The 12,704-nt window shown below is 31.3% G+C and overlaps 1 protein-coding gene across 1 annotated transcript; it reads left to right on the top strand.

The window, feature by feature from the left end:
* The first annotated feature begins 1,739 nt into the window (after positions 1-1,739).
* Positions 1,740-4,407, top strand: LOC126705452 (caffeoyl-CoA O-methyltransferase). Its single transcript, XM_050404478.1, has 5 exons — positions 1,740-1,940; positions 2,091-2,170; positions 2,286-2,430; positions 2,528-2,659; positions 3,835-4,407. Exons 1-5 carry the CDS (start codon positions 1,848-1,850, stop codon positions 4,126-4,128), a joined length of 744 nt encoding a protein of 247 aa, XP_050260435.1. The 5' UTR covers positions 1,740-1,847; the 3' UTR covers positions 4,129-4,407.
* The last annotated feature ends 8,297 nt before the right edge of the window (positions 4,408-12,704 follow it).

Here is a 12,704-nt window from a genome sequence, read left to right as displayed (position 1 = left end):
ACTTGGTTGGTTTGATAAAAATATAAAAGCAACCAACAGGGGCCCAAAACTTCTCAGAGATTTGATGAAGGTGAAACCTTTAGAATTTATTTTCACAACCAATATATTGTGCTATACCTATATTAACTCAATTGTTGTCCCCTTTAATTTTAAGTAATCATTTATCAAAGAAATAAGGGATGGGGTCACATTAATTTCAGAAAGAAAAAAAAAATGTCTTACACAATTATTTTTATTTCTCTAGTGAATTTTTCATTCCTCTTATAATGATTGTTGTTAGACCATTTTCAACATATTGATGAAACCAACCATGGGTCATGGTTGCATCCTATATCTCTCCATATCCAAACTTAATCATAGTGCAGAATAAAAATGCCAATGGGTAGTTAATAAAAATGTAAATAAATCAAGGATTTTGTGGTTAGAACTTGGAAATATAATTGCTTCCAAACTTGCTCAAGTCAAGAATAATATTCCAAAAAATTCATTGCATTTTTATTATTTATGCTAATTACCAACAAGAACAGTTGAATCTAGATTATTATTTTAAAACAAAAGGCATGATTTTTTTAGGAGGTGGTGGCCACCAACTCTTACCGTATATAAAAGAACAAACGACACCAAACGGGCCTAGTTCCATCCACCACCAACCATACACCAACTCTCTCTATTTGCCACGTTGAGATTCCATCGATGAAGCTTGTGGGTTCCACCAAAGGAATGGAAGCCATCATTGAAATCCTAACTCCAATACCCTATGTCCACTCTAAGTACCCATTATTTATTTGTTTATGACCATTTCATTTACTTTTGTTAATCAAACTCCGAAAAAACAAAATACTTAGGTGTACTACTTGATTCTTTTTTTGGTTGAAATTTGACAACAATATAATCATATTTTAAAAAATTACACGTCAATGAATAAGTTTAAAAAAAAAAAAAAAAAAATCTTACACTAAAGTGGAAACATTATATCATACGTCTATAATTTTTCTTAGATAATTTGACCATGTTTATCTATGATCTTTTGGGTATATTACCTTTAATGATTTGATCACTCATTTTTAATTATTAATAATCTCAATTAGTATTATATATATGAATAATAACTAATTATTTCAATACATAATTAGGATTATGTGGATATTTAACCAAACTCCTTTTTTTTTTTTTTGGTGGCACCTAAAATCATTAAAAGTATGTTAAACTAAAAATACTAATACTCTAAATTCTATACTTGAGTATATTAAGAGTTATTGACTTTTGTATGTTGTGAGTTGTGTGATATTAAATTTTAGTCCTCACTTCCCTGTGTGATAGTCTAAGTCTTTTTTAAAATAAATTAAAATAAAAAAATAATAATAATAAATAAATAAAACTCAAGAACCATACCTAGTACCTACTACTTAAATACAAAAATTCAGACGTCATAAATACCCATAATAACGTCATGAAAATTGAAGACCAAACCTTGAAGACTACATGTTTCTCAAAAAAAAAAACCTTGAAGACTACAAGTTCAAAACCAATGAACCCAAATGACACCCAAAAATTATTCTCAAAAAAAAAAATGGCACCCAAAAATTGATTAGTGGGGTCCTCTCTCACTCACCCAAAGCCCCTCATGCTTTATCGAGTCCTCACCAACCCCCGACCGGTTTGGCGGGCGGTCCATTGCCAACAACTTCTGACCGGTTCAAACCGGACCTTAGCTCCAATCGTCCAATATATACCCCTACTCTGCCCTCATTTCTTTTCAGGTTCACTGTTATTTGTTTGGTGAGCACAAAAATCTAGCAGACAACCCAAAACAAAAATCAAAGAAGTAAGAAAAATCATTTGCATCAATGGCAACCAACGCAGAAGGAACACAAAACGAAGCTGGGAGGCACCAGGAGGTTGGCCACAAGAGCCTTTTGCAGAGTGATGCTCTTTACCAGGTATAGATATATTGCATGCCATCAAAGAAAGATCAAGGAAAATTGAGCATTTATGGGCTTTGAAGCTCTTATTTGATGAGTTTCATTTATCAATTTTCCATTTTTGGTTTGTTAACATGTTGTTTTTCTTTCTTGGGTTTGATTTTGTAGTATATTTTGGAGACCAGTGTTTACCCAAGAGAGCCTGAGCCCATGAAGGAGCTTAGAGAGATTACAGCCAAGCATCCATGGTGAACGTTCATGACTTTAAAGATTGATTCTTTTGTTAAAATTTAGATACCCCATGATGTAATTAAGGTTGTTGTGCATTTTGTGCTGAGAGTTTTTTGGATAAAAATTTAACAGGAACATCATGACCACCTCAGCTGATGAAGGTCAATTCTTGAACATGCTTCTCAAGCTCATCAATGCCAAGAACACCATGGAGATTGGTGTCTACACTGGCTACTCCCTCCTAGCCACAGCTCTAGCTCTTCCCGAAGATGGAAAGGTGAAGAAGAAATTCATGAAAACCCCATCACAAAATCAAACAATCCAATAAGAACATGAAAATTAAAAGTTTGTATATATTTTTTGATTGTGCACAGATCTTGGCCATGGACATAAACAGAGAAAACTACGAGCTTGGCCTGCCTGTCATCGAAAAGGCTGGTGTTGCTCACAAGATCGACTTCAGAGAAGGCCCTGCTCTCCCGGCTCTTGACCTTATGGTCGAAGATGTAAATTTCTCTAAACCCCTTGCTTCTTCTTTTTTTTCACTTCTTTCTTGTTCTAGATTGGAACAAATTTGACCACACTTACAAGTTTTTCTAGATTTACAGAAATATCATATTTTTAGGTAGAATAAAAAGGTTGTTCTGTTCTTTCTTTAGTCAGAATTGGACAGGGTTGAACGGCACACAAAAAAGTTTGACTAGCTGTACCCAAACATTGCTTCAAATATCATCGTGATTAGGTAGAACAAGGGTCAAGTAGGAAAATGTCATCTTTTCTTTTCTTTTCTTTTTTAATATGGAAAGTTCGAAGAAATTGAAGATGAGGAGAGCATTGACGGTTCCTCAAAAAAAAGAAAAAGAAAGAGAGCATTGTTGTATTTGTATATACAATGTTTAGAGGAAGAAAAATGTGCCGCCATCATTATAGAAGAGAGAATTGGAATCTAGTGTCAAGATCTTGTAACTTAAATTCACATTTCAAGATATTTTCAACAAAAGATTTTTTCGACAAAAATATTTAGAGTTAAAATTTATACGCACCGATTTATTTTGTAACAAAAATATTTTGAAAATATGAAGGAAGAATTGGAATCTAGCAAAACCATAAAAGTAGGGGTGTAACTTAGGCCTTCTAGACTAGACTTCAATTAAATTTGTATAAGTCAATTTGTACGTACTAATGAATGAACAATATAGTTAAATTTATTACCCTTAAAAATAAAGATAACATTATTTCTTTTAGAGTAATTACTGCCACAAATTATTTTACAATATTTTTACAAACTATTAATGTGGCAAATTCTTATTAGTTCTAATATAAGTTCACTACTAACATTACATTTATGTTTACAAATAATTATTTAAAAATTACTAAAGTCAGTTTGTAAAAATATTGTAAAATAATTTGTTTATGTAGCATTACTCTTGAATAATTAAAAGTTTTGACTAAAATCAGGTTCTTGATTAGTATTTTTTACAACTGAGGTTGTTTCTATTTTTATTATAGCGGGGCTCTTAAAAACCTTTTCTTTTTTTCTTTTTTTCTTTTTGGGTATTTTCTATGCGAATCTTATTAATAACCCTTGTCACATTCTTGCAAACAAACAAGTCCTTCTAATCTTGATTAGAATAGAATAGAGTTTTTAATACTGGGTTATTTGATTTGGTGTGAATCTCAGGAAAAGAATCACGGGGCATATGATTTCATATTTGTGGACGCTGATAAGGACAACTACATCAACTACCACAAGAGGCTGATTGAGCTTGTGAAGGTAGGAGGAGTGATCGGGTACGACAACACCCTATGGAATGGCTCTGTGGTGGCCCCACCTGATGCACCACTACGTAAGTACGTGAGGTACTATAGGGACTTTGTGTTGGAGCTCAACAAGGCTCTTGCTGCTGACCCTAGGATTGAGATTTGCATGCTTCCTGTTGGTGATGGCATCACTATCTGCCGTAGGATCAAATGAAGGGGTCCACACCAAAATTACAAAACACTCTTTTTATTTTTCTAATTTTCCACACCCTTTTTTTTTTTTTTTTGTATTTTACCATTTGTATTTGCAATCTGAAAGGAACCTGTACGATTGAAGACAAGCTACCATAATATCAATGGTGCTGATTTAAAATTGTTGTCACATAATCTCTCGGTGATATTGTTAAATCTTCTATATATATTTAAGTTCCAAATGCAAAATAAGATAAAATTGTTACGGTTAATGAGAAATCTTTGCTGTTTATGCTCATAACTTTTTTTCTTTTTCCTATGGGTACTGTTAACGAATATCTTAAACACACATATTGTAGTAGGGTAATTCTTACATGTGGTAAGAATTCTTAAACACACATAAAGTATGGTCAGACCCATAGGACCTTGTATGCAATGCAATAGTACATACCAACAACCATTTCATCTTACTTAGCTGATTTCATTCTTCCTTCAACTACTTTAATTCGTCCACTTGGCTACAAACTTACATTATTAAGCTTGGCAAAAGTTATTGTGATTCTGTTCACTCTTTTATATATGCTCGTAAGTTACTCATGCGATGCACGAATAATATTGTAATATTTTATATAAAATAATTTTAGAGAATATTATACATATATTATAGCATAATTGTTATAGAATTTTGTTAGTAATAAGTTCATCATAAGAAGCAGCAATTGTAAATTACAAACATATTCTTTATAATTATTCAATTTAAGTAATAAAAAAATTAAAAAAAAAAAAAAAACAAATTTGGAGGAATATAGTGGAATAAAATTCGATAAAGAATTTGTCTTTATCTTTCTCCTTAATTATAAAACGAAATACACATCCCAAACACTCATAGTCATTAGTCAATTACAGCCTTTACAAAACCCACAACATTCGATCTTAACATCAAAATCATAATTGCCATTGTCACTCAACATAAAATGCAATCTCCCTCCCTTGGTTGTAGCCTACTCATATGGGTTAGGATTAGATGGGACAACAATGTTGGAACAAGGTAGGTATTGTTGAAAAATTGAAGGTAAATGACATCATTTTTTGTCTATGTGTATTTGACATAGAATGTCATGAAGGCTATAGGTAGGGATATATAAAAAAAGTATAAGTGCAAGGGATGAAAATGGTGAATTGAAGTGTGAGGGAGGAAAAGTCTTAGAACATTGAACCAAAGGAAACAAAGAATATTTATTTTTTTAATTAGAATAGTCTTGAAACATTGAACCAAATGAAACAAAAAGCCAACATATAATTTGTTCTTATCTTTAATGTGATACTTGAGAATATTTCAATTCTCTTTGCAAAAAATGCGCCACTTGGCAAAATTTCATACTTTCTAATATGAGATCTTTGCTTTTATATATAGATATTGATGTGTGTGCACATAATTTGATTTTACATTTTAAGAACTTTGTTTTTGTTCAATTTTTGCATCTAGTAAAATATTAGGGGAAAAGTTAATTTAGAAGCTTTTTATGAAAAAATAAAATAAAATAACTAACTAACTATTTTGAGAACTTTTTATATTTGTCATAAAAGTGATATCAAAATTTTCTTAAAGTAATTTATTGACAAATGCCCTAAGGGCACGTGATAAATGGACAATTTTGGATACAAATTTTGACATATCCAACATTGGATTACATTATCTTCGTATATTTTCTATGCTTGCAAAATTTCATGGTGATCAGAGATCAATAGCCATGTCATCAATCAATTGTTTAAATTTAAGTTTTTGTAATTTAAAATAATGCATAAAAGATAAGATTATGGATTGAATGGTAAATAACATCTGATTGTTATAAAAACTGGCATGCATTTTAAGAACATAAAAATCATGTAATCCAATGGTGAGATTTTCAAAATATGAATTCAATAGCAAGTTATTAGTTGGTGTAACATTACTTAGAGTTACACTAAATGTAACTTGAATTCAATCCATATATAGTTAAGTTCAAATTACACTAGGCGTAACTTTAAGTAATGTTACACCATTCAATAATTTTTAATTAGATGCAAATTTTGACAAATCCATCGTTGGATTATATTATTTTCATATATTCTCTATGCTTGCAAAATTTCACGGTGATCAAAGATCAATAATTATGTTATCAATCCATTGTTTAAATTAAAGTTTTTGTAGTTTAAAATAATACATAAAAAATGAGATTATAAATCGAATAATAATTAACATCTGATTGTCATAAAAACTGGCATGCATTTTAAGAACATATAAACCATGTAATATAATAATGAGATTTTCAAAATATGAATTCAATAGCAAGTTATTATCAGTTGGTGTATTGGTGTAACATTACTTAAAGTTACACTAGATGTAACTTGAACCCCACTCAACTCATATATATACACGGGACCTTATAATAAAATGTTCCAAGTCCAATATGGGTTACTTAATAGGTTATGAATACTATGTTGCCACATTGATCGATCATTGGTGGACAGCGAGGTCACCAACCCACCCACCAAAACTGAAGGATTTCAAAGGATGACTGTGATTACTAGTTACTACTTGGTATAAATAATTAACTCTGAATATGACGTCCTGCGGCTCATTTCGGCTTTCCATTAATTGGTAACCAAACTTTTTTCATTTGGAAAAAGACGTAAATGGCTCTATGAGAACGGTTTATAATTTTTTTTAGTAATACTTTCTTAAATGGTATTAACAGGTTGTAGAAAGAAATAATTCTTTTTTGTTAATGCATTATTGTGGTAATAAAATTTCACCTGAGCAAAATTTCAAGGTAGATTGTCATTGAAATGGCCCAAGTGGGTTTCTAGGTTTGATCGGTGCTGTTTGTGGGGCTTCGTCGGTAGCTCCAACGGTGGTTATAGTGGCTGGGATATATTATTTGTGAGCTGTTGTGCTGGTGTTGATGGTGGCCGGTGATGGTGGTTTCAGTATGTGGTTATTTCTTAAACAGAAAGAATGAGAGAAAAAGAATAAATAATGTGTTATATTATAAACGACGGAGATTTTGAAATATATTATTTTATTGTGTAGAAATATTATTTTAATGAATAGAATAGGAAAATAAAAGTTGAAACGTTGGAAGTGTTAAAAAATTGTATGATATAAATAATAAAGTAGGTTTTGAGATGGTAAAAAAGAATAATTGGAAGAAACCTGATATAAATACTCTAACAAGGTGACGTGAAAACGAAATAAATCATAAACCTTAGAATCGATGGGCAATTGCATCCGTTTAGTACTATTTATTATATGGTCCATTTTTAAGTTATGGGGTAGATTGCTTTTTCAGAAAATATCATCACCTGCCACATACATAGCTTTCAAGTTGCGAAATTTTAAGGGCTGTTTTAATGAGGATGTTTGACATTAAACCACTTTCAATTGGTTTGTGTGGCACAAGAGAGAGGCGAAATTGTGGGATAGACTTTGTGATATAAATCATTGGCAGGTTAGCAACTGAAGTAGAATATTCAGAACATAACCAGGTTCTATCAAATAAAAAAATAAAAATAAAAACATAACCAGGTAAAACTTGAAGACTATAAAGTACCAACAGATATATTTCCGGGATATTTCAATGTTTATCAAGTTTTTGAGTGCACATTTAATTTAGTCTAAAACTTAGATAATGCAAAGCAGATTTATCACAAAAACTCTTTTTTTTTGGTGGGGGCTTAAAGATAAGGCAAATGCATCATGGGTTAGACCATTTGCAAGTTGTAGTTGTAGGTCAGGTGTCTTACTCCTGTGTCTTGCCTAACGGAGGGTTAAGGTTTCCATGTCATGTGATTGTATTGACAGAGAGAGGCTATTGAATTTGAATAATCAAATTCCCTTAATTACAACCCCCTCCTCTCCCCCATTTGAAGGGAACATGATCATCTTCATTTCATCAATTTCATGGTTAAGATTTTAAAATCTTCATTTCATCAATTTCATGGTTAAGATTTTAAATACTTAATCTAACTGTAAATAGACAATTGTTGTATCATTTAAAATTTTAAAAAATGTTGTAGTCAGTTCATACACCTTTATATTTGTAAAATTTAATGTGAATCATGAAATTAATTCACTTCAAATAGACGGATCTTTTTCTTCTTAAAGTGGGGATCATTTTTAACAACTTTTTATACAATGAAAGTTTGAAACTTCTCTCCAAGATTATCTTTAAACTTTCACCCAAATTTAAAAGGGAAAAAAATCTAACCTTTCTTTATTTTATTAAATAGTTATTTTTACTCTTTTATTTATTTTTTCCTCGTATTTTTTTACATGTCCCCCTTGCACAATCTCACAGTCGGCCCAAATCAATATTTCTTTTTCCTTTTCTTTATCTTTTCTTTGTTTTTTCGGTTTTTGATTTTTATTCTTGGTGAGAGGAGGAACATTATCTTATTATAAAGAGAGAGAGATGAGAAAGGTTGATAGAGAAAAACTGCCATTTAACCTCAAAAAAGATAACAAGAAAAAGAGATGAGAAAGGTTGATAGAGAAAAACTTCTATTTAACCTCAAAAAAGATAGAGAGAAGGAGAAAAAATTAATATTTTAATTGAGTCGTAGAACATTTTAGTCCCAAAATATTTTTTATAGAGCTACAATGGCTCTTCATGTGTGCATTTAGTGTACCTCTTTAAGAAAGAAAAAAATTCAACTAAAATATTAAAAATAAAAAAAAAATAAAAAAATTGTTGGGACCGCAGGTTCACTATCCAAAGAAAATGGAGAGAAAATTAGCTTTAAGCTTATTGGAAATGCACGTTACCATCAGGTTAGGTAAAGGAGTTCTTTAGCAATTAAATAAATAATAAAATCATAATCAAGCCCAAAAAATTCGTACATCAGATTGATTGGCCACACACATTTGTCAAGTCTGGCAACCGGCGAGGTGTATTGCATGATTCATGATTGTATCTCATCAAATCTTTTTCCCTCTCATTCTCCCGCTCTTTCATGTTTAGGAAAAAATATGTATTTGGATATCGTTTATTTTGTTAAAATTGAAAAATTATTGTTGAAAGTACTTTAGATAAAGGTAAAAATTAGTTGAAATAATACAATAGAATAATAAATAGAAGCAAAAATAAACTAAATAGTGAAATAATTTTCATTTATAATCCCAATCCAAACGCACGCTATGTATTTGAAAAATATACCTTGTGTAGGCTATGGCTTATAGCAACACCACGATGATGCGTTTGGGTTTGGATAATAGGATTTGAATTTAAGTGAATAAAATTCAAATATTATATTTGGATAGTTTTAAAATATAAAAAGTTTAAATTTAACAAATTCACCAAAAATTTTAACCTTTTAAAATAATATCTAAAATTAATAAATTTAAAATAAAAGCATTTAAAATTTGTTAATTTAAAATCTAAATTCAAGTTTCCAACTGCAACCTAAATAAAACTAATACAGCATTTAAAACAACTGGGGTAGTGTGATGGGGCATGTCTCACAACTTAAATGTCTCTAATTAACACCAAAAGTGACTTCTATAATGAACAATTTTTTTCTTTTTCTCTTTCCCTTTAGTTTTATCTTCTTCTTCTTTTTTAATGAATGTATCTAAAATTTTGGATAATCAATGTCTATATCAGGACCAGTTGTGTACGCATGTATGTGGTGTGGACGTGTGGGTGGCTTACGAGGTTGGTGGTTTTTGTCGCAAGGTGGTAGTTAATAGTTAATACCGCCCCCAAAAGTCATGAAAAACTCAGACAACATATTTACTTTTTTTTTAAGGAATTTATTTATGAAAATCGAATTGTCCATAAATTTAGAGAATTTATTTAGCTGTCCTAAGTATTGAAGTCACAACACAAGGACGTGTCCTAAAACAACTCTCTATAACAGCTTCGTGAAAGAGAAGCTCATTTTAATGCCACACCAAAAAATTAGCTTCAACAACCTTTCTAGAGAGACCATTAGAAACCTATTTTTTTTTATTTCACTCTTTATTGTAGAGAGTATTGTGGTTTTACATTTACTATTGGACATGCTCTTAGTGTGGAGAGCCCTGTAGCTTCTCTATACAATTTTAATATAATAAAGTATTCATTGTTCTCTTAGAACATTTCTAGTAAATTCTCTAAATTTTTATACTGTTTGAAAAGTGAATAATTATACTTTCTTTTTATCTATTTACTTTTTCAAATACGTTTTTCAACAGAGTCTTTATCATTTTTCTATTTTATTTAAATATTATTTTTTTATCTTTTTTTTATCAACAAGAAGGAGAAAGAATTGATATAATACTACTTGCTACTGAAATTTTTTAATCAAAAAATTCAATTGCTAATAAACAGTAGCCCATCAGACTTGATGAGCTACTATTCATGAGCAAAACAAATTTTGAGATCTAGAGAGACTATTGGAGACCTATTTTTTGGTTTCACTCTTTATTGTAGAGAGTATTGTGGTTTTAAATTTACTATTGGACATGCTCTTAGTGTGGAGAGCCCTGTAGCTTCTCTATACAATTTTAATATAATAAAATATTCATTCTCATTTTTTTTATTCTCTTTCTCTCATATGGACAACTCTCCCCCTCTCTCTCTCTTCTTCTTCTTCTTCTTCTTTTTCTTCACTCTTACATATAGGCAACTCTCCCCCTCTTTTCTTCTTCTTCTTCTTCTTCTTCATTGCCTCTCCTATCCTCACTCTCAATGTCTCTCTCCTCTTCTTGTCCAGCCACCGCCTAGTTAAAGCCACCACCACCTGATCAAATCCACCACAAAACCCAACCATCAATGAGTCTAACAGTGAGTAATATTGGTGGGTTATCTAGGTATAATGATGGGTAATACAAGCAAAGTTGAGAGTATTTGATTTGGGTGTTGTTGGATGATAAAATATGGGTTTTGAGATTTGGGTGTTGTTGGATGATAAAATTTGAGTTAAGATTTGGGTTTTAAGATTTGGATGATGTTGATTTGGGTGTTGTTGGATAATAAAATGTGGGGTTTGAGATTTGGGTATTGGATAATAAAATCTAGGTTTCAAGATTTGGGTTTTGTTGAATGGAGAAGAGTTTTTAGTGTTGATGATGGTAACCATGGGGTGCAACGGATTTTTGGAAAAAACAAATCTATCTATATATTACTAAAAGCTGAAGAGTTGCATTTATTGTTGTTATGCTCTTGTTGAGCTACATCAGCAACCACGTCATTCATTTATTTTTATAATTTCTTTTCTCTGTTTAAACTTTTCTTCCCCCTACTTTTTTTTTTCTTTTAAACTCTTCTTCTCCCTATTAATTCACACACCTACTATTACAGTTCTTCCAAACTTTTCCTTTTCCTTTTCCTTTTCCTTTTTACCTCTTTATCTCCCCATTACTTTTCCATTATACTTTCTTCCTCTTTTTTATATTTTGATTCTTCTTCTACCCATTTTATCTATATCTATAGATTACTAAAAGTTAAAGCGTAGCATTTTTTGTTGCTACGCTCCTATTGAGCCACATTAGCAACTACATCATTCATTTATTTTTTATATTTTCTTTTCTCTATTTAAATTTTTCTTCACCCTATTTTCAACCCCAAAAAAAAAATAAATAAATAACTCTTCTTCTCCCTATTAATTCACACACCTACTATTACACTTCTTCTAGCCTTTCTCTTTCCTTTTTGCCTCCTCCCCACTACTTTTTAGTTTGTGTGTTTCCATCACCCAAATCTCAAATTTGATAACTCAATTCTCAAATTGTGGGTCCCACCAACATTCAACTTGTTTGGGTTTGTTTCCATAACTCAATACTAAAAAATATGAGTTTGAGCTATGGAAATTAAAATCAAATTTTTTATGTTTTCAAGTGATAAGTTCAGAGTTATGGTAGCATTCTTGTAAAATTAAGAAAAAGAGTAAGACCCACTCTCATGATTTGTCTCATCAAGTTAGACCACACGCAAAGGACAGCGGTCCTCCTCCTAAATTCCTCTAACTCATGCTCTATCTCCCACCTTTCCTTCTCATCTCCAACCTAAACTTCGACTTAATTTGCAAGTTCTACCCAAGCTAGAAAGAATCTACCCACAAGCCTTAACATATCCTACTCTGATTGAGATCCACGTAGACAAATGCGAGTCTCTACGAAAGCTCCCATTAAATGCTAGAAGCGCAAGTGGCTCACAACTAAATCTTGAAAGCTCCAACCCCTCATCCTTTCAAGATCAAAACTCAAGACCAAAACCCTCAAGTTCCTCTCTCCACTATCTCTATTTCTTTTTTTCTTTTTTCTTTTTTCTTTTTTCCTTTTTTTTTTATTTTTTTTTTAATTTTTCCTATGGCCAAGAATCCTTCTCCCTGTTGTTGGTTGTTGGTTGTTTGTGGGTTTGGGATTCAGTTGATTTAGGTTTGAGGGTTTGAAAAATGGAATTTTTATTTGAGTTTGGAGTTTAGAAAGAAAAGATTTTTGTTTTGGGTTATAGGGTTTGTTTCTAAATGGGTATATGTGGGTTTATGAGCTAAGTTGTGTTTGTATGTTTCTTAGGGCTTAACTAATGGAGTGTGGAGGAGAAAGAGAATTGAAAGAAGGAGTAGGAGTGTTCC

This window comes from Quercus robur, chromosome 11 (assembly GCF_932294415.1).
Source record: "Quercus robur chromosome 11, dhQueRobu3.1, whole genome shotgun sequence".
NCBI lineage: Eukaryota > Viridiplantae > Streptophyta > Magnoliopsida > Fagales > Fagaceae > Quercus > Quercus robur.
Note: the sequence above shows the minus strand (reverse complement) of the source record. Positions and strands in the feature narration are given on the sequence as shown.

Excerpts from the sequence above, each read along its gene's own strand:
- LOC126705452 (XM_050404478.1), top strand. The coding sequence starts at position 1,848 with ATGGCAACCAACGCAGAAGGAACACAAAACGAAGCTGGGAGGCACCAG. Across the intron at positions 2,431-2,527 it reads CTCTTCCCGAAGATGGAAAG|ATCTTGGCCATGGACATAAA; the intron begins GTGAAGAAGAAA and ends GATTGTGCACAG. Across the intron at positions 2,660-3,834 it reads TTGACCTTATGGTCGAAGAT|GAAAAGAATCACGGGGCATA; the intron begins GTAAATTTCTCT and ends TGTGAATCTCAG.